We start from the raw sequence: 22,887 nt of genomic DNA, 5'->3' as shown, positions 1-22,887 counted from the left end.
AGAACTCCTGCTCTCAAGTGATCTGCCCACCTTGACCTCCTAAAGTGTTGGGATTACAGGCATGAGCCACTGTGCCTGGCCTAAAGTTTCTTCTTAACACTGCTTTGGCTGTATCCTAGAGATTTGGTTATGTTGTGGCTTTGTTTTCATTTATTTCAAAAAATTTTTAAATTTCTGCCTTCATTTCATTGTTTACCCAAAAGTCATTCAGGAGCAAGTTGTTCAACTTCCATGTAATTGTATGGTTTTGAGAGATCATCTTGGTATTGATTTCTATTTTTATTTCACTGTGGTCTGAGAATATGGTTGGCATGATTTCAATTTTTTGAATTTATTGAGACTTTCTTTATGGCGAAGCACGTGGTTGATCTTGGAGTATGTTTTGTGTGCAGATGAGAAGAATGTGTATCCTGTGGTTGATGGGTGGAGTATCCCATAGATGTCTATTAGGTCCAATTAGTCAAGTGTTGAATTTATGTCCAGAATTTATTTGTTAGTTTTCTGCCTCCATGGCATGTCTAGTGCCTGTCAGTGGGGTGTTGAAATCCATCACTAATACTGTGTGACTGTCTTAAGTCTGTTCCTACGTCTAGTAGTCGTTGTTTTATATATCTGATTGCTCTACTATTGGGTGCATATATATTTAAAGTAATTAAGTTTTCTTGTTGAATTGAACTATTTTTCATTATGCAATGCCATTTTTTGTCCTTTTTAACTCTTGATAGTTTATCGTTTGTTTTTCTGATATAAGAATAGTGACACCTGCTCTTTTTCTATGTTCTGTCTGTGTGGTAGATCTTTCCCCAACCCTGTACTATGAGCCTATGAGTGGTGTTATATGTGAAATAGGTCTCTCTTTTTTTTTTTTTTTTTTTTTTTGATACGGAGTCTTGCTCTGTCATTCAGGCTGGAGTGCAGTGGTGCGATCTCTGCTCACTGCAAGCTCTGCCTCCCAGGTTCACGCCATTCTCCTGCCTTAGCCTCCTGAGTAGATGGGAATACAGGCGCCCGCCACCATGCTTGGCTAATTTTTTTGTGTGTTTTTAGTAAAGACGGGGTTTCACCGTGTTAGCCAGGATGGTCTCGATCTCCTGACCTCGTGATCTGCCTGCCTCGGCCTCCCAAAGTGCTGGGATTACAGGTGTGAGCCACTGCACCCAGCTGAAATAGGTCTCTTAAAGACAGTAGATGGATGAGTTTTGTTTTTTTTATCCAATATGCCATTCTGTGTCTTTTGAGTGGGGCATTTAGACCATTTACACTCATAATTAATATTGATATGTGAGATTTTGATCCTATCATGAAGTTGTTAGCTGGTTGCTTTGTAATTTCTTTTGTGTGGTTGTTTTATAAGGTTTGCAAGCTATGTACATGTATTTTTGTGGTAGTAAGTGTTGTTCTTACATTTCCATGTTTAGAACTCCCTTAAGGATCTCTTGTAAGGTTGGTCTATAGGTAACAAATTCCCTCGATGCTTGCTTGCCTGAAAAACATTTATTTCTCCTTTGCTTATTAAGCTTAGTTTGGGTGGATATGAAATTTCTTGGCTAAATTTATTTTCTTTTAAGGATACTGAAAATAAGCCCTCAATGTCTCCTGGCTTGTGTGGTTTCTGCCAAGAAGTCTGCTGTTAGGCTGATGGGGTTCTGTTTGTATGTGATCTGACCTTTTTCTCTGGCTACCTTTAAGATTTTTTCTTTAATATTGATCTTGGGCAGTCTGGTGACTACATGCTGTGGTGATGTTCATTTTGTATGGTATCTTGTGATGTTCTCTAGATTTCTTGTATTTGGATGTCTATATCTCTAGCAAAATTAGGTTAATTTTCTTGAATTATTTCCTCACATATGTTTTCCAGGTTGTTTTCTTTTTATCCATCTCTCTCAGTAATGCCAGTAATTTATAGGTTTGGCTGCTTTGCATAGTCTTATATTTCTTGAAGACTTTTTTTCATTTTTCAACCTGTTTTTGAAAATTTTTGTTTAGGTAAATTTGAAAGATCGGTCTTCAAGCTTTGAAATTCTTTCTTTTGGTTTGTCCAGTCTGCTGATAAAACTTTCAGTTTTGTTTTGTAATTTCTTAAGTGAGTTTTTCAATTCCAGGATCTCTGATTGGTTTCTTTTTAAGATGTTTAATCCCATTCATCTCCTGGATTGCTTTAGAAGTTTCTTTTAATTTTCACCATTGTCTTGGATATCATTGAGCTTCCTTGCAGTCCATGCCTTGAATTATTTATTTGTCAATTCTTCTGAGTTTCCATTTTGGTTATGGACCATGGTTGGAGAGCCAGTGTGATCCTTTGATGGTGTCACCACACTCAGATTTTTCATGGTGTCTGAAGTTTTGTGGTGGTTCCTTCTTTGGAGATGCTGACGCTTCTAACTTTTGTAATAATTTTCATGCTTTTAAGATTTTTTTCTTTCTCTGTAATGTTATTAGTATTATTTTTTTTGTCTTCTTTCTCTTTCCCTGTCTTCATAGGGGGTGTGGCTATAGAGAATGCTGGGTAGGGCCTTTTGGCTTTGCTTCTGTATCTTTATATGCTTCCGTCAGCAGGTTTTATGTTGGGCTGTGCAGTTCAACCTACAAGCCATTGGATGGCAGTTATGAGTAAGAGTGGGCTTTGGCCAATGTGGCTGGGTATATACTTGACCCTTGTTTAGTGGGAGAAGTTCTCTGTTGCCTAAGGCAATAAGCTGATGTGTGTAGTGCATGGTGGTCTGAGCTCCCTCCTATGCTCTGGAGAAGGGCACAAAAAATAGTGATGGGAAACCTCAGCCCCAAGTTCTCTGCATGGGAATGGGGATGGCCTAAACTCCTAATCCAGGAAAAATGGGTTTTCCAGATTCCTGGAGATCTACTGGCTGTGAAGTGGAGAGGGTCTCCTACACCAGGATTTCTGCACTGGAATGGTGGGACACCTCAGGGTACTGAACCAGGCAAGCAGTTATTTTGAATCCCTGGAGATAGGCTTGGGTGTGAAACAGAGAGGGCCCCCTGTACCAGGATCTCTGCATAGGAATGGTGCAGAGGGTGCTGTTCCAGGTGACTGAGTAGTCTGAATGCCTGGAAATCTGCCTGGCCATGGAGCGGAGAGGTTCCCCCTTGCACCAAGATCTTTGCACAGAGGGGTGAGGTGACTCAGGCTGCTGGACTAGCCAAGCAGCTGCTCTGAATGCCTGGAGATCTCCCTGGGCATGAAGCATAGAGGACCTTCTGAACCTGGATCTCTGCAAAGGAAGAGTGGGGTGGCTCAGGCTGCCAATCTGGGCAAGCAAGTGCATTTAATGCCTGGAGATCTGCCTGTGCATCTTGCTGCACCATGTGGAATAGGGCTCAGGTTGCTAGTCCGTGGGAGTGGGTGCGTCAGTTGCCTGGAGATCTGCCTGGGCCTGGAGCAAAGAGGGTCCAGTGCTATGATCTGTGTCTACGAAGGGTGGGGTGGCTTGAATGTCTGGATTTCTGCCTGAGAGTGGAGCAGAGAGGGCCCTGCTGCACCACAGTGTCAGGGTAGCAGGCTGGAGCACCCAGCAATGACACATGCAGACTGGTTCCGGGTCACCAAGCTGCCTCTGCCTGCCAAGTCTTGTTGTCCAGGAGATATTGCAGCTGTAGCAGCTTTCCTCCCACCCCAGGCCTGTGACGGGGTAGAGTACAAGTATAACACCTACTGCTGAGGCAGTTTTCACAATTCTGGCTCCAAAGCAGGGACTCTAATCTCTGGCATGCCTGCACAGCCACACTGCCAGATTTCCAGGTTGAATTGTGTGTGCTTGAATTCAAAATGGCGTCCTGCTGTTGGTCCCTGAAACCTTTCCTGGTGTCTTTCCCTCACAATATCTCCATACCTCTTTCCCAGTTAGCTCCAGGTCTTGGGAGAAACAAAGTGCTCTCGGGAACTAGGGTGCCTTTCATGATTCTGGTGGAGTCCTGCTTTTCTTCCTGAATTAAAGCTCACAGTTGATTTTTATGTACTATCTTGCTATTTCTAAGTGGCTGAGAAATACTAAAGCCCTCAAATCTGCCATCTTTGGGGAAAAAAACTCAAAAAACTATTGTGATTTTAAACTGGTATTATATTAATATTTCTTTTAAAAGGTTTAATTTTTATTTGGCTGAATTTAAATCCTTGAAGAAAAGAAACATACAACATATTAGTATTTTCCTAATGATTGACTGTTAAGTTTTTGTACTAAGATTTGAATTAAAATTATGCAGTTACAATGTGATATGGACCTGGATGCCTTTAGTTCATGTTTTAAAAGGAATCAAACTTCTTTTTTATATACCTGCTTTTCTATTGATCACTAGAGGTTGAAGATATTTCCTTTTTGTTCAGAATGTTTTCTAACTTACTAAACACCAAAATTTTGATCTAGGAGGATACTGATATCCTTAATTTTTAAAAGTAATTATAAGAGTTTCTAATTACTGTTCTTGTTCTAAATGTTTATGAGGAAGGGAATGCTGTAATGAATCAGTTTAATTTCAGTTGCATTATACTTTACTTATACTAAAATCAGAAGGCCTTCCTAGATCTTTGTTTGTTTGTTTGTTTTTTTTGAGACAGAGTCTCACTGTGTTGCCCAGGCTGGAGTGCAGTGGCATGATCTCGGCTCCCTGCAACCTCCACCTCCCAGGTTCAAGCGATTCTCCTGCCTCAGCCTCCCGAGAAGCTGGATTACAGGCACATGCCACCACACCCAGCTAATTTTTGTATTTTTAGTAAAGATGGGGTCTCACCATGTTGGCTAGGCTGGTCTCGAACTCCTGACTTCAGGTGATCTGCCTGCCTTGGCCTCCCAAACTGCTGGGATTACAGACGTGAGCCACTGCATCCAGCTGCCTCATAGATCTTTAAAAATTAAATTAGATTACTATATAATTTTTGAGAATTGAATGGGAAATTTATTTTTAGCAGTTCTTTGGTTGTAAATCTTTTTACTTTTGTAATTATTTCTGATTATCATTTATTATTAGCCTACTGTCTTGTTTTTCATGGCAACAATTATTTAGAAATTTAAATATGTGCTACCATTAGAGAATGCTTTCTTTCTACTGATTTAAAATAACAAGTTGGTAACCTTCAGAACATTTATAAGCCTGTAGCAGAAGGAAAAAAGTGTCTGAAAGCTAGCTTGATGCACACGTTACATATAAGTATGTGCATGGAAAAGTCACCTCATTTCTTATATTCCAATTTCTTCTCATTCCTTAGTTTTCATTGAAAGGAACTCTAGCCTGAGATAAGCAGATTTTTTATATACAGAAATCTATATTAAATTTCCTTCCATATTATTTGAAATAGGTTTATAATAATATGAAAAGTATATATTTTAAACCTTTCCATTTAAAAATTATACTCAAAATAGTTTGTTTTAAATTTTTATTCATTCAGTGTTATCTACAAACTTCTGGCATCGAAAAGTGAAGGAATCAGGGTACAAGCTCTTAAGGCAATGGGTTATTTTTTAAAACATCTGGCCCCAAAGTAAGTATGCCGAAATCTAAGATGGACTGTTGTATTCTACTTATTTATTTTATAAATCTTTGCAGTAGTAATTTTGTTCTATAGTCCTCTAGTTTTTGTTTTATTTTTATTCATAAATTGCTGTATAAATGTAATCCCACTAGTACATATTTTAAAAATTAAGTTGAACAGGAATAGTTTTTTTGTACATAAAATCATTTAAATTTTTCATGTATTTAATGTGAATTATGAGAATTAGTTTGGACAGCTTGCATTCAAGAAGCTATGGAGACTTGATTTCAGGTGACTCACACCATTTTTGCTTTATCTGTATTATAAAGTAATACAGTAACCTGGATGTTTGTCACATAGTGTGTTCTGCTGTATGCGTAACTCAAAACTGAAACTTCCACGCTTATTTTCTTAGCTGAATACAGATATTCATGTTCTACCTCTTGTTCTTTGTACCAGAAGTAGTTTATTTTAAAAAGAAAATTTTGGGGGTAGAACAAGTGTTGGTAAACTGCAGTCTTTAGGAATCCAGTTAGCCACCTGTAAATAAAGTTTTATTGGAAAACAGCCACAATAATTTATTTGTGTATCATCTGTGGCTGCTTTCATGATACAAGGACAGTGTTGAGTTGTGACAGAAATCACCTGGTCCACAAATTCTAAAATATTTACCCCCTGGCCATTTGCAGAAAAGCTTTGCTGACCCCAAGGGTAAAATTAAAGTTTGTGATCCTTTAGTTTCTGAATTTATGCTTGGAAGGTTAGTTTTGGTATATATGTTTTCGTAGTATTTATTTTAAAAAATTATATTACATTTCTTCTACTTTTTCTCCACATTGTTTTTCTACTTAAGTATTTATTGTGCTTTAGATGATCATCCCCAGGGGAGACTAAGTTAGTGCTGGTAGATTGTAGCAACTTTGTTAAATAAATAACTGCTCTGAAGATTTTGGAGGAGGTTTTTGCTGTGCTGTAGCATAGGCACACTTGTCTTTTTTTTTTAATTTTTAACTTCGGCTATGCTTATATAGTTAGCATTTCTCTGCTTAAAGGTTTTGTGGCCTTAAAAGTTCTAGATTGAAGATAGTTGGGAGAGTAATTGAGTAGGGAATTGTTTGTAATGTGAAAAAGTATTTTGTGTTTCCTTCATCCAGCATGCATATTAAGTAGAGCACAGAAAAGCTCTACATTTGATGATTTCTTTTTGTGTAATTGCAGGAGGAAAGCAGAAGTCATGCTTGGACATGGATTGTTTTCATTGCTAGCTGAAAGGCTCATGCTTCAGACAAATTTAATCACAATGACCACATATAATGTGCTGTTTGAGGTAGGAATGTACTTAGGATTTACTCCTCTAAATTTCTTATTATAAAAATGCCTCTTAACATTGTGTAGGTAAATAAGATCATTTATTTTTATTTTATTTTTTGAGACAGTGTCTCACTCTGTCACCCAGGCTGGAGTGCAATGGTACAGTCTTGGCTCACTGCAACCTCCACCTCCCGGGTTCAAGTGATTCTCCTGTCTCAGCCTCCCCAGTAGCTGGGATTACAGGTGCACACCACGTAACCTGGCTAATTTTTGTATTTTTAGTAGTGACGGGTTTTGCTATGTTGGCCGGGCTGGTCTCGAACTCCTGACCTCAGGCGATCTACCCACCTCAGCCTCCCAAAGTGCTGGGATTACAGGCATGAGCCACCATGCTGACCAGACCATTTAAGTTTGTAATGTACAGCTTTGAAATGATATAAGGAGATGTGGTTGCATTTTTATAAATCTATTATTAATCTGTGAATTTCTAAACAGTATCGTTATTTCTGTTTAAATGTTCCCTCCATTGTATTAACTATTTGATGTCTCATTTTATAATTAAGAAAACATAGAGTAATAATGCTGTAGTTATTTTAGAAGTATAATATTTAGCATGACAATATTGGACTAAAAATATACTATATTTTAATTAGTGTTGTACTTAAAGTTCATTAATAGCGATGCACTTAAAGTTCATTAATAATGATGCTAATCCAGTGATTTGCTAATGTAATCCATTGTTTTACTTCTGTAGATTCTTATAGAACAGATTGGTACTCAGGTGATACATAAACAGCATCCAGATCCTGATTCTTCAGTGAAGATACAAAACCCTCGTATGTATTTTATATACTTTAACAAAAACTACCTTTTACTACTTAAAAAGAAAGTCACTGTGAACAACCTAAAATTGATGTTGTTGAAACAGATTGTTAGATTAATATTTCATTAAGGGTGATGATATTATACTGGTTTTGTCTGTGTTTTATACTGAGTATCCCTTCGAATCAACCTTAAGTTATGTGGAAATTCTTATATAAAGGTTTTGAAGAATTGTTTGCTTAAGGTCTTGATGTAATATATGTTCAGACTTTCAGCAAAATTTTGATTGTGCTATTTAGTGATGTCAGGCAGAATTACAAGAACCATTGGGGTAGTTTTATCTTAAGTTACTGTGAATATAAAAATACCAAATTTGGAATAGAAAAATATGTCTTCTTTATTGTTTATGAAGATAGTCTTGTTAAACAGTCTTTTCTTTTGATATTTAGAATTCTGAAGCACTTGTATAAAGTATACCTTTTTCATCTTGCTTTTTAAGATCATGTTATTAAAATTATTAGTTTGTAGAGTTTTAAAATTTAATTACATTTTATGTGGTTAGGTGTATTTGTGTGTTTGGTACTCCAGTGCTAATTTTCAAAGCACGTGGCTTTGAGGTTTAATTTTCCTCAGCTTTCAGAGAAACGTGATGTCATTATTTTGCCTATGTTGCCCAGGCTGGTCTAAAACTCCTGGGCTCGAGCAATTTTCCCACCTCAACCTCCCGAAGTGCTGGTATTACAGGCATGAGCCTACTGCACCTGGTCTAAGTGCATATTTTTAAAAGAATTTTTTTTTTTGTTTTAATTTAAGCCAAGAAGCTAAGTTCTGGAGATTATTTATTTATTTAGAGACCGAGTCTTGTGCTCTGTCGCCCAGACTAGAGTGCAGTGCCAGGATCTCAGCCACTGTAACCTCTGCCTCCTGGTTCAAGTGATTCTGCTGCCTCAGCCTCCCTGGTAGCTGGGATTACAGGCCCCTGCTACCAGGCCTGGCTAATTTTTGTATTTTTTGTGGAGATGGGATTTCGCCATGTTGGCCAGGGTGGTCTTGAACTCTTGACCTCAAATTATCCAACTGCCTCAGCCTCCCAAAGTTCTGGGATTACAGGCATGAGCTGCTGTGCCTGGCCTAATTTAAGCTAAATTCTGGAGATTTAAATAGCTTTATGCTAAGACCATTACAGTAGTAGTTTAGTTTGCATTTTCTGGGGAGATGGGATGTTGAATAGGTTTTAATTTCCTTTGGGTTTTTTGTGTCTAATTTTACTTTTAAGATTATGAAAGAAAATCTTCACACCTTTAAAAATTCACTATGGTAGGCCAGGCGTGGTGGCTCATGCCTGTAATCCCAGCACTTTGGGAGGCCAAGGCAGGTGGATCACAAGGTCAGGAGTTCAAGACCAGCCTGACCAAGATGGTGAAACGCTGTCTCTACTAAAAATACAAAACTTAGCTAGGCGTGGTGGCAGGTGCCTATAATCCCAGCTATGAAAGACTATGTGTGCATACCGTAAATTATGATGAGGAATCTAAGAATTTATTATATTTTTCTGAGATTTTGATTATAGTATTTTTTATTTTATTTTATTTCATTATTATTTTTTTGAGACAGAGTCTTGCTGTGTCGCTTAGGCTGGGGTGCAGTGGCACGATCTTGGCTCACTGCAGCCTCTGCCTCCTGGGTTCAAGCGATTCACCTGTCTCACCCTCCTGAGTAGCTGGGATTATAGGCACACGCCACCTTTTATATTTTTAGTAGAGATGGGGTTTTGCCATGTTGGCCAGGCCGCTCTCGAACTCCTGACCTCAAGTGATCCACCCACCTCAGCTTCCCAAAATGTTGGAATTACAGGCGTGAGCCACCTCGCCCGGCCTGCTTGTTTTTAAGATCAACTTTACTATTTGGTATATCTCAGAGAGAGTAAGCAGTTTCACTGACATTTAATTCATTTATAGTTTAACTTGTTTTATTTTAACCTTTTAAAGTTCAGCTTTATTTTTGCACATTTGAATCATGAAAGAAATTTCCTTTCATATTTATAAATGCTTTCTAATGAATGTATTGTCATTTCTTTCCATAGGTGATTTTTTTTAATAACAGAAGAGGATGTTTTTAGTAGACATTTGTGTTAGGGAAACTAAAGAAATTGCAATAGATGGATGACCTTCTATCATGAGTTTTTTGTTGAGTTTGGTTTTTACTTATTTATAAACTGTCTTACAGAGATACTAAAAGTAATTGCGACCCTACTTCGAAATTCTCCCCAGTGCCCAGAGAGCATGGAGGTTCGCAGAGCCTTTCTTTCTGACATGATTAAACTTTTTAATAACAGTAGAGAAAACAGGAGGTAAGCTGAATCAGAAAGCATTTATTTGCAGTATTCAAATGTACTTTTGTATAAGCCCATTTTATCTAAGAAAAATTGCTTTAAAAATATTGTGAAATGATTTTTCTATTTTTTTATTAAGAGTATGTAAATAATGTACCACATAGTTAAGTTAGAATTTTTAGTACCACATTGTTGAATTGTTCTTAATGTATAACTAAATGTGTTTCTTTTTCGGGGGGAAAGGGAGGGGCAGGGTTATTTTGTTTTAAACCTTTAGATTTCTTTTAGATAATTTTTTTTCTTCAGTAATTTAGTACCCTCTTATAATTTTCAGGAGCTTGCTACAATGCTCTGTGTGGCAAGAATGGATGCTTTCTCTCTGCTATTTTAATCCTAAGAATTCAGATGAGCAAAAGATAACGGAAATGGTATACGCCATATTCAGAATCCTGCTTTACCATGCAGTCAAATATGAGTGGGGTGGCTGGCGTGTATGGGTAGACACTTTATCAATCACTCATTCAAAGGTAAGTTTCTTTATGAAAGCATATTGTAGCATTTTAAATATCTATAATTTTTGAATTTTAGTCATTTAAAAATTTGGATACTTAAAATCAAGGAAAAAAGGCAAGTTATCTTCTGAAAGTACAGCAAAATGAAAGCTCAAAAAGATTATCAGTAGAAATAAATATAAAGCATTTCTAATTTCTTTAGAATCAAAATAATTTTTTCTAATGTTGTTTTTACATGTACTTATCTTTATAATGGTAAATCTATTGCCACAGCATAAAGGAATTTATACTAGGGTGCTGAAAAAGTAGTTGCGGCAAAAACTGCAATTACTTTTGCACCAACCTAATATTTTTTTTCGAGGAAGCCCTGTTTACAAACATGGGTCTCAGAATTTTATATGAGTTAAAAGCTTTTGAACACAAGGTGGCGCACTATATTCAAAGATGAACAGTTGTTTTAGCAATGTAAGGTGGATGAGTAAACAGAAAAGCTCTGGCTGACGTCTGCCCTTTGCTCATCTTACAGGTAGTTAAAAACTGGGTTTGGAAGAATGTAGTCTTTTTTTTTTTTTTTTTTTTTTTTTTTTTTTTAAATTAAGCCAACGTAAGTTTAGTTATTTATGTATAGCTTAAAATTTTTTTTGAAATACTCTAAGCATACAAAAAGGATCACCGTTTATGAAACTGGGTTACTCCTCTACAATTGCTTTGTCTCCTCTTCTTCACCTGACCCCCAACACCACTAGCTTTTATTTGGTGTTGTCTTTGGTCTTTTCTATACCTTTACTACGTGTATATAACTCTAAACAATAAAGAGTTTTATTTTTTATGTTTGCACTTAAGGTAAATGTGGCATACTGAATGCATTTTTTTGTTAATTACTGTTTGTGCTTGTTATTGTTTGAGATTCATCCACACTGACCCATGTAGTTTTGTTCATTTTCTCAATTGTAATGTATTGCATGACATGACTATTTATTTACCAATTAATTAGCATTTCCGTATACATTTTGTGCTTGTTCAAGAATTTTCTGCATATATTCCTAGAAGTAGAATTGCTGACTTATAAGGTGAAAATGTTGAACTTTACAAGATAATGCAAATTCTTTTCCAAAGTATCGTATTCCAATACAATACTGTATTCTAAAGTAGTGTATCAGTTTACATATCACCAGCAGTGTTTAAGTTCTCATTGCTTCACATCACCTAATCACGTGGTATGGCTGGAGTTTAAAAATTTGTCACTTTGATGAATTTAAAATGCTACATCACCATAATCTTGATCTGTGTTTTCTTGTTGTTTTGTGAGAGTTCTTTATGTAGTCTCATTCTTAATCCTTTGCTAGCTGTGTTGTTTATGAACATCTTCTGCCAATATGTGGATTATCTAACTATTTTTGGAGTTTTATGTTTGTACCTTCTGAGGAAAATTTACATTTCAAGTAATTAATGCATTAAAATTTATTAGTTTCATTTACGGTGTATGTTTTTTGAATTTTAAGAACTCTTTCATTACTCAGAAGGAATACTGTATAATTATATAGCTATTTATTTAATAAAAAATTGACTAGAAGGAATAAATACCAAGAATGATAATTTCTGTATATCTGTAAGTGTTACATTTTACTGACTATCAAAGTTATTATTCTAAAATATTTTGTCATTCTGTAGAATATATTGCCATTTCTGGCCGGGTGTGGTGGCTCACGCCTGTAATCCCAGCACTTTGGGAGGTCAAGGCGGGTGGATCACCTGAGGTCAAAAGTTGGAGACTAGCCTGGCCAACATGGTGAAATGCCATCTCTACTAAAAATACAAACATTAGCCAGGCGTGGTGGCGTGCACCTGTAATCCCAGCTACTTGGGGGGCCGAGGCAGGAGAATTGCTTGAACCTGGGAGGCAGAGGTTGCAGTGAGCAGAGATAGAGCCATTGTACTCTAGCCTGGTGAGACAGTGAGACTCCATCTAAAAAAAAAAAAAAAAAAGAATATATTGCCCTTTCCTAATTACATGTTTCTAGGTATTTGAATAGCTTTTAATTATTGATTGAAAGTTCCTACAAATTATTCATTGTTCCTCCTCTTTCCTCATTGAGAGAAAGTATGCTTCTACAAGGGTTTACAAGGAGTAAAATCCATTTGTAAATAAGAAAAGAGATCTGATTTTATAAAATGGCTTTGTTTTAGTCACTGTATTGTTGAGGTTGATCAGTTTTGTTTAAAACAGAATTCAGCTAGCCATGGCCTAAGTGTCAGATCTAAATAAAATTGTGCTAGAATGTATCCACTACCATTCCTTTATATATCGTATATGGCTACTTTCACACTATGAGGATAATCATATATGTTACATCAACGACATGGCCCCTAAAATCTAAAATATTTACTATTTGGCTCATTACAGGAACTGTTTGCCATCCTTTCTGTAACTTTAGTTTGTGCTGATGCCCAGATATTCTCATTTCTATTGCAGTAGGCTGCTGCAATCTAGACTGATTTTTTTTCTCATACTATGTTGCCATTTACAAAAGATTATAAGAAAAATAGGGTTGACTTTGTGCCCCATATACATCTGGAGTAGATTTCTAGGGGAGATTCTAGGTTAGGGAAGTGCCCAGTATAAAGCAGATTTTTCACGTTTCTAACAGATATATGTCAGTTCACCTTAGTTTCTTCAAGTCCTTAGGAAAGATGGCTGGAGGAGTATAAACTTTAAAGCAATCGTTGTTAAAAGTATAACCTAAAGACCTTGGGAGGGAGGCTGGGCACGATGGCACATGCATGTAATCACAGGCTGAGGCGGCTGGATCACTTGAGGTCTGGAGTTCAGGACCAGCCTGGCCAACATGGTGAAACCCCATCTCTGCTAAAAATACAAAAATTAGCTGGGCACGGTGGTGCATGCCTGTAATCCCAGGTACTTGGGAGACTGAGGCAGGAGAATTGCCTGAACCCAGGAGGCAGAGGTTGCATTGAGCCAAGATGACACCACTATACTCCAGCCTGGGTGACAGAGTGAGGCTCTGTCTCAAAAAAAAAAAAAAAAAAAAAAAAGAACTTGGGCCCATGAGAGCTTTTCATGGGGTCTGTGCAGTCCTCCTTTCCTACTGCATATCTATATGAGGGTGGATTTTCTTTATATACTTCAGCCAAACCAATATATGCAACAGATTGAATGCAAAAGCAAATATGAGAATGCAGTTGTCTTCTATGAAGCCAAACTTTAAAGAGATTGACAAAAATATGAAATAATGGCACTCTTCTTGTTATTGTTTGGTTTTGAAAAATAATCATTTTCAAAAAATGTTATTTATATTATATATTGAGTTTATTATTTTTAAGCGGGTTAATAGTTCTAAAAGGTCTCAGTTTTAATTCCTAATATAATAAGCAGTAGTAGATATAATCCACATAGATAAAGAGTCTTTGGGGACCTTAATACTTTTTAAGAATGTAAAGTGTTGCCCGGGCGTGGTGGCTCACGCTTGTAATTCCAGCACTTTGGGAGGCTGAGGCGGGTGGATCACGAGGCCAAGAGATTGAGATCATCCTGGCCAACATGGTGAAACCCTGTCTCTACTAAAAATACAAAAATTAGCTGGGCGTGGTGGTGAGTGCCTGTAGTCCCAGCTACTTGTGAGGGTGAGACAGAAGAATCGCTTGAACCCAGGAGGTGGAGGTTGCAGTGAGCCAAGATCGTACCACTGCACTCCAGCCTGCAACAGAGCGAGACTCTGTCTCAAAAAATAAAATAAAATAAATAAATAAATAAATAAATAAATAAATAAATAAAGTGTCATGAGACCAAAAAGTTTGAGAACTGCTATCTTAGAAAATAATAGGGTATTTAGGATGAATAGATTAGTCTTTTTGAGTTCCCTATATACAAAATAAAGGAGTTGGATTAGGTGATATCTCAGGTGTTTTGAGCTTGTGAGCATTTATGACTAAGTATTTATATCCAGTTTTCAAATCCATTTGTGTAAGTAATGAAAGAATGTGGACTTTGGAGACAGGGTGTGAATCCTGATTTATAGTAATTATTAGCTGTGTAAGCTCAGGCAAAAGAGTCTCCTTGTCACCCAGGCTAGAGTGCAGTGGTGCAATCTTGGCTCACTGTAAACTCCGCCTCCCAGGGTCAAATGATTGTTATGCCTCAGCCTCCCGAGTAGCTGGGATTACAGTTGCCTGCCACTGCAACTGGCTAATTTTTGTATTTTTAGTAGAGACGGCGTTTCGCCATATTGGCCAGGCTGGTCTCGAACTCCTGACCTCAGGTGATCTGCCTGCCTCAGCCTCCCAAAGTGCTGGGATTACAGGGGTGAGCCACCGGGCCTGGCTTGTGTCTTAGTTTCTAACAAAAAAGTTTGAAAAAAGTATATAATTTTAAAAAGAGAAAAAAGCTTTTAGAATAAGGATATAGAGAAAGGAAAAAAAATATTTTTTGAGACAGGTGAAGTGTAGTGGTGTGCTCATAGCTCACTGCAACTTCAAACTCCTGGGCTCAAGTGATCCTCTCACCTCAACCTCCTGATTAGCTGGGACTACAGACTTGTGCTACCACACCTGGCTACTTTTTTAGTTTTTTTGTAGAGATGAGGTCTTACTGTGTTGCTCAGGCTGGTCTTCAACTCCTGGACTCAAGTGGCCCCCCCTGCCTGGGCCTCTGAAAGTGCTGGGATTATAAGCATGAGCCACACACCCGGTTAGAATGTGTGTGTGTGTGTGTGTGTGTGTGTGTGTGTGTGTGTGTCTTTTTTAAATGAGACAGAGTCTTGCTCTGTCACCCTGGCTGGAATGCAGTGGTGCAATCTTGGCTCACTGAAACCTCCGCCTCCTGGGTTCAAGCGATTCTCCTGCCTCAGCCTGGAGAGTAGCTGGGACAACAGGTGTGCACCTCCACACTCAGCTAATTTTTTTGTATTTTTACTAGAGACGGGGTTTCACCACGTTGCCCAGGCTAGTCTTGAACTCCGGAGCTTAGGGGATCCACCCACCTCCACCTCCCAAAGAGTTAGGATTACAGGCGTGCGTGACTGCACCTGGCCTTTTTTTTTTTTTTTTTTTTAAATTATACTTTAAGTTCTAGGGTACATGTACAGAACGTGCAGGTTTGTTACATATTTATACATGTGCCATGTTGGTGTGCTGCACCCATTAACTTGTCATTTACATTAGGTATATCTCCTAATGCTACCCTTCCCTCTCCCCCACCCCATGACAGGCCCCAGTGTGTGATGTTCCCTTTCCTGTGTCCAAGTGTTCTCATTGTTCAATTCCCACCTATGAGTGAGAACATGCAGTGTTTGGTTTTCTGTCCTTGAGATAGTTTGCTGAGAATGATGGTTTCCAGTTTCATCCATGTCCCTACAAAGGACATGAACTCATCATTTTTTATGGCTGCATAGTATTCCATGGTGTGCATGTGCCACATTTTCTTAATCCAGTCTATCATTGTTGGACATTTGGGTTGGCTGCAAGTGTTTGCTATTGTGAATAATGCCGCAATAAACATACGTGTGCATGTGCTTTATAACAGCATGATTTATAATCCTTTGGGTATATACCCAGTAATGGGATGGCTGGGTCAAATGGTATTTCTAGTTCTAGAACCTTGAGGAATTGCCACAGTGTCTTCCACAATGGTTGAACTAGTTTACAGTCCCACCAACAGTGTAAAAGTGTTCCTATTTCTCCACATCCTCTCCAGCACCTGTTGTTTCCTTACTTTTTAATGATCGCCATTCTAACTTTTTTTTTTCTGGAGTCAGAGTCTTGCTCTGTTGCCCAGGCTGGGGTGCAGTGGTGTAATCTTGGCTCACTGCAACCTCCACCTCCCAGGTTCAAGCAATTCTCATGCCTCAGCCTCCCAAGTAGCTGGGATTACAGTTGTGAGCCACTGTGCCTGTCAGAAAATATCTTTTTACAACTGTACAATGTGTTTGTGTTTTAAGCTAAATTTGATTTCAAAAGAGTCAAAAAGTTTTAAAAATTAAAATGTTTCTAAAGTTAAAATGTTACAGTAAGCTGAGGTTAATTTCTTATTGAACAAAGAAAAGTATTTTTAAAAATAAATTTAGTGTAGCCTATATTTACAGTGTTTATAAAGTCTTCCGTAGTGTACTGGACCTGCACATTTACTCACCACTTACTCACTGATTGACCCAGGGCAACTTCTAGTTTTATAAGCTCCATTCATGGTAAATGCCTTATGTAGGTACCATTTTAAATCTTTTATATCGGATTTTTACTATACCTTTTCTATGTTTATATTTGTTTAGATACACATTTCTAAACCTTACGTACACACAATATAAGGGCTGGGAATGGTGGCTAACACCTCTAATCCCAGCACTTTGGGAGGCCAAGTCTGAAAGATGGCTTGAGGCCAGGAATTTGAGACCAGCCTGGGCAACATAGTGAGTCTCAATCTACACACACACACACACACACACACACACACACACACACACACACACACACACACACACACACACCCCATTAGCTGGGATGGTGGCATGCACCTGTATTTCTAGCTACTCAGGAGGCTGAGGTGGGAGGATCACTTGAGCCCAGGAGTTTGAAGTGACGTAACAGTGAACTATGATTGTGCCACTGGACTCCAGCCTGGGTCACAGAGCGAGACTCAGTCTTTTGTTAAAACAAAAATTAAAACATTAAAAAAAATAGATACACAAATACATATATTGTGTTACAGTTGTCTGCAGTCTTCTGTACAGTAATAAGCTATACAGGTTTGTAGCCTAGGAGTAATAAGCTATACCATAGAGTCTAGGTATATAGTAGGTGATACAATCTAGGTTTGCATAAGTACACTCTATGGTGTTCACATGATGAAATTGCTTAATGATGCATTTCTCAGAACATATCTTCATGATTAAGTGATGCATGACTATAGTTTTGTTTAGTTTATATGTTTCTTTTTTTTTTTTTGAGACGGAGTCTTGCTCTGTCGCCCTGGTTGGAGTGCCGTGGCACGATCTCGGCTCACTGCAAGCTCTGCCTCCTGGGTTCACGCCATTCTCCTGCCTCAGCCTCCCTGAGTAGCTGGGACTACAGGCGCCAGCCACCACGCCTGGCTAATTTTCTGTATTTTTAGTAGAGAAGAGGTGTCACCATGTTAGCCAGGATGGTCTCGATCTCCTGACCTCGTGATCCGCCCACCTCAGCCTCCCAAAGTGCTGGGATTACAGGTGTGAACCACCGCACCCGGCCTATGTGTTTCTTTAGTCCAGTGGCTTATGGCTTTAAACAAATCTTAAAATTTTTCTGAAGAAAATAGTTGCTTTAAGGAGAGGCCTCTAGTGCCTACTTTTGACCAAGAACCACACTGACTTAAGTTTTAGTATTCATTTATAAGATGGGATAATGCTAAGTTAATCATGGAGTCTTTTTATCTGAGTAAAACTAGACCTATCACTTTTTGCTGTCAAAGTATACTTTTAAAAATACATGCTAAAACATTACTTATGAGAGGGAAAACAAAAGTTTAAAGTTGTAAGTTGGTTCTTATATTTGTTCACCTTTTATTTTAGTGTTTCATACATGTCTTTTATTCCTTCGTGTGGATTTTCTTCATTTTTAAAAGGCTTTTCTGTTTCATGAAGCTTATACAAAGTAATTTATTTGAATGCTGTTAAGTTTTTTGGAATTTTAAATCTTTATAGCTATTTTTAAAATAAGACAGAAACTTATACCCTAAGGCTCTTCAAGTCATTATTTAATAAAGCTTAGAATAGAGCTGTAGTGATTCAGTAAGTAGGTAAACAATTTTTAGCAGCTATTAAAAATTCCACTGGAATTATTGGAACAAAATTTTCTTTTCTCTAAAAATATCAGTTCTGAAGATTTTATAATACTTTTATACATACAGTGTTAAAGTGATGCTTTTTCCTTTTTGCAGTCATTTCGAATCTCAATATCCCAAATTTATAACATGGTTCTTGATAAAGAACTGATGTGTAAAGAACTAATGTTGCAGAATTGGATAGCTTTTGCAGAGTTACATCAGGATACATGCTGCTGCTATAAAAAGCCAAAGAAACTCAATTGCAGTTTTATTGTCCAGTTTGATAGATTTCCTGCCACCTTTGTAGCAGGGAAGCTGTTTGTCACTATATGCCTCTCCTCCAGCAGCTGAACTGGGTTTTATAAGCAGTAATAGGCTCTTCTAGTATAACTGCACTATGTTGGTTACTTTGATCTCAGGGTTTTAAAGTGTGCACCTAGTAACGTTTGTGATTTCATTGTCTTATTTGTTGTCTAGGTTTTCATTTTTTTTTGTTTGTTTGTTTTTGGCTTCAAATTGAACATTTTTCTGTGCTTAAGTAATACTTTTTTCACTTGGTATGATAAAATGCTTTTACTCATTAATTAAAATTTAAATTAAGGCATTTAAACTATTCTGAATTATGAGAATTTTGTAAACACATTCTTTTCTAAACAAATAATACTAACACCTTAGATACTGTATTTTGTCTAGACTCATATTGCCGTAAGGTAGAATGGGTTTATGACTTAAAATGAATAAAGATTAGTCATGCTGGAGTTAAAAGCATAATATGAATTGGATTTCCTCCTAAATAGTGAATTTGAGGATAAAGTCCTTAATTATCTTGGATTTTTTGAAATATCTGAAGATTTTACTTGCTGTTTACTGATGAAATATCTGAAGTATAAATTTCAGTCACTGTACATAAGAAATGAAATATCTGAAGTATACATTTCAGTCACTGTACATAAGAAAAAACTACCATTTAGATTGGGTAAAAGCATGTGGAAATAAGATTTTTTTAAAAAGAATTCTCTAATTGGTTTATTAAAATTATTTTTAAAATCATAAGATATGAACTGGCATATACAAAAATGTATATGTGTTTATGGTGGCTGTATAAGATTAAAAGCGACTTGTTTGAAGAAATTTCAAAAGTTACAAAATTGGCCGGACATGGTGGCTCATGCCTCCCAGCACTTTGGGAGGCTGAGGCAGGTGGATCACTTGAGGCCAGAGTTTGAGACCAGCCTGGTCAACGTGGTGAAACCCTGTCTCTACTAAAAATACAAAAATTAGCCAGGAGTGGTGGTGCATGCCTGTGGTCCCAGCTACTGGGGGCTAAGGCATGAAAATCACTTGAATACGGGATGCTGAAGCTGCAGTGAGCTGAGATTGTGCCACTGCACTCCAGCCTGGGTGATGAAGGGAGATATCTCACAAAAATTACAAAAATAAAAAAGTTACAAAATGTCCGCATTTCATGGATTATCAGCACTTTACACCTTATTTAATTGCTAAATAATTCTTTAAAAATACCTGATTTCTGTGTGAGTGTTTGTGTGTGTGTGTTTTTATCAAATTTAAATGGCACTTAAAAAAAAAAAAAAGAAAAAGAGAGAGAGACAGAGTGTTGCTGTGCTTCCCAGGCTAGAGTGCGGTGGTTCTTTACAGGTGCCGTTATATATAACACACTACAGCCTCATACTCCTTGGCTCAAGTGATCCTCTCCCTTCAGCCTCTCCAGTAGCTGGGACTGCAGGCATGCACCTTTGTTCCTGGCTAAAAGTATTCTTAGCTTTAACATTTTGAAACCAAATAGCATTTATTATTTAAAAAAATTTAAAATAATAATAATAATAAGTTTTCATTACAGGAAATCTTGAACCCAGCAGAAATGCATACACACGGAAAACAAAAATTATCCATTATCCAAACACCTATGTATAACTTATTAACATTTTAGTGCGAGACCTTTTAGTTTTCTCTTCTATACATGAATCTATACATACATATAATTATTTGCTAACAAAATGTGATCGTATTTTTACTATTTTAGAGTATTATTTAATGATATGCTTCTTACATGAATTTTAATGCCTGCATATTATATGACATTATGGAGAAGTAAAGAGCATAAGATTCAGCTTTGATATAACATTTGAATGTTATCAGACCACTTAAAATTCTAGGAAGGAGTGACCGTGTAAATGATTCAAGTTTTCTTTTTATATTCCGGCATTCTCCAAAATTGTATTTAGAAAAATTGATGGAAGAGAGATTTAAAAAATCTATTGATTTATATTATAATCATACTTTATCTGTTCCTTATCATTGAGCAATGATGAGCCTGGTTCAATACTGTAACCCTTATTTTGTAGGATAAATTCCTATAAGTGGAATTTCCAGAGGAAGGAGTCTGTACATGTTTTAAAAAGTTTTTAGTAGATATTGCTAAATTGCCCTCTAAAAATTTGTACCAGTTTATACTCTAGATTTGCATGAGAGCATCTGTTTAGACTGTTTTTAAGAAATTAAAATGGATCAAAATGACTTTGTTTTAAAAATGAAAAGATTAGAAGTTATTTGCTGCAATATTCTTTTGTCAGTGTTCTTCCTATCTTTATAAATGGGGATTGTACTACCAACCTTTAGAATTGCTCTTAATTATGTCAGTAATACTTGATTTTACCATTATATCTGTTACCTATACCATTGTTGTACATCAGAGTCTTTATAAAAGATCTCATTAATGTGGTGGCAATCATTTTGACTTATGCTCATTGATAATACATATGGGAAGATCCACCTGTTTTTAAAGATATATCTTATTTATCAAAGGTTGGTAACTTAATCAGAAGTTAACATCATATTTAGCTGGTATTTTCATACGAAAACAGACACTGAAAAAGATGCCTTTGCTTAAAAACAAAGTCAGTTGCTAAACATTGCCTAACAGTTTAAAACGTCTAAATTTTACAGGTTATACGGTTTTAATGTATAGATTAAAAAGATAATATTAACATCTGGATGTATTGTGTTTATCTTTTATCTGCTAATTAGTAAATTTGAGTGACAATTAAATTGAAAATAATGGCAAAAGAAATGTTATAGTCATTAGCTCACAAGTATCTTTAACTAGTAGTTTATATAGAAGTGCTTTCCAAATATTACAAACAGCTATAGATTAGCTATCAAATGATTGTGAAGATTAATGACTGGTCTTTTAGCTGGGTAATTTAGAACAATATCTGGCAATTAATTGGAAATTATCAGTTTTAAAGTCACAAATATCTTAAGGAAAACAGCATCCAAAAAGATAATACTGATAGTTGTTCAATTGCAATTTAGCTTTTAGACCATTGGATAAATTAAATTAAGGGCAAATTTAAAAACCAAATGACTTTAGAATTTTAAAAGCATTTCAGATTCTGAAGGTAAATGCTTTTCTATCTGTGGTTTTATACTCTGACTATTAATCAAGTGTGAAGCGAGAATAAATACCTTTTCAGATATTTGAGATCTCAAAACATTTATATACGTCCTTTCTTAAGAAGGCACTGCAGGATATTGCACAAAAGGAGAAAATAATACAAAGAGAAAGAAATGAAATATAAGAAACAAGAGACAACATAGAAGAGAGATGAAGGGGATCTCCAGGACTGTAGAAAGGGAGATCCCAATAGCAGCTATGTAGTAGGCAGATGACAGTCCATCTGGACTGGAGCAGTTTCACTCAGGAGAGGTGGACCTGTATTCTTATTAGGAGTACTTAACTTGCTTGCCTTCATCATGTGCTGATTAAATTCCTGTTTTCCTGTCTAATGTGAATCACCTGAAGATTCTCACTTCACTCCACAAAGACATGCTGTGCTTTGACCTACTTCTTAGGGTAGAGGTTCACCATGGTGAGCTTAGAATTGAAAAATATAAAGTATTTCATGCCAATACACTCTACCTGGCACACACCGCCTCTGATAGATTCTCCAGTTCTCTTGACCTCTATATTTCCTGTATTTCCTAATGACTTGCCTATAAGACTTCCCAGAGATGGCTTTACATATTCTCTCAAATAAGCTGAAGCCCTCCTGCAACTCACAGATTCTGTGTATCTTGTCTTTTCTTGGGAGCCTCAGGTGTGGCAGTATTGCTCTTTAAAATACAGTTGGCTAGGTTTGTGTTAGACTTAGTTTTTTAAACTAAACATAATGGGTATGTTTAGTATGTAGATAGTAAAACTATCTTTTAAAATTATCTCCCAAAGCTCTGTCCTCCAGGTAAAACTATTTATAAACAGTGAACAATAGAAATACCAGGATAGTGATTTTTTTCTGATTGTAGTGGAGAAATAGGGAGTACAGTTTGGGCAGGGCACATAGGGGAATTGTGAGGTACTGGTAATGTTTTACTTCTTGACATGGGTGGTAGGCATGTGAGATTAAAAAAATTGTTTCTTAACCTGTACATATAAGTTACATATACTCATGTTTATTGATCCATTGTATAATACAAATTCTAAAAACCTTTAATATAAATAAAATCAAAGCAAATGATTATTGAAAACTAAAGTCATTCTATAACACAGGCTATTGTAGAAATAAATGGCCTATTTTCAAAATGACCTTGAGGTTGGTAA

At 36.8% G+C, this 22,887-nt stretch overlaps 1 protein-coding gene across 4 annotated transcripts in view; it reads left to right on the top strand.

Moving 5' to 3' along the window:
- The window catches only part of LRBA (LPS responsive beige-like anchor protein), a 766,360-nt gene that overhangs the window by 133,013 nt on the left and 610,460 nt on the right, over window positions 1–22,887 (top strand). For all 4 annotated transcript variants that reach the window (XM_031010185.3, XM_055385519.2, XM_055385518.2 and 1 more), the window contains exons 18-22: window positions 5,399–5,491; window positions 6,701–6,809; window positions 7,548–7,629; window positions 9,842–9,965; window positions 10,282–10,474. In XM_031010185.3, coding sequence (XP_030866045.3) covers window positions 5,399–5,491; window positions 6,701–6,809; window positions 7,548–7,629; window positions 9,842–9,965; window positions 10,282–10,474 — 601 coding nt within the window. The remainder of the gene's footprint in view (window positions 1–5,398; window positions 5,492–6,700; window positions 6,810–7,547; window positions 7,630–9,841; window positions 9,966–10,281; window positions 10,475–22,887) is intronic.

Source organism: Gorilla gorilla, chromosome 3, assembly GCF_029281585.2.
Source record: "Gorilla gorilla gorilla isolate KB3781 chromosome 3, NHGRI_mGorGor1-v2.1_pri, whole genome shotgun sequence".
In the NCBI taxonomy this organism is placed as follows: domain Eukaryota; kingdom Metazoa; phylum Chordata; class Mammalia; order Primates; family Hominidae; genus Gorilla; species Gorilla gorilla.
The sequence above is the reverse complement of the archived record's forward strand: the minus strand, read 5'-3'. Positions and strand labels throughout refer to the sequence as shown.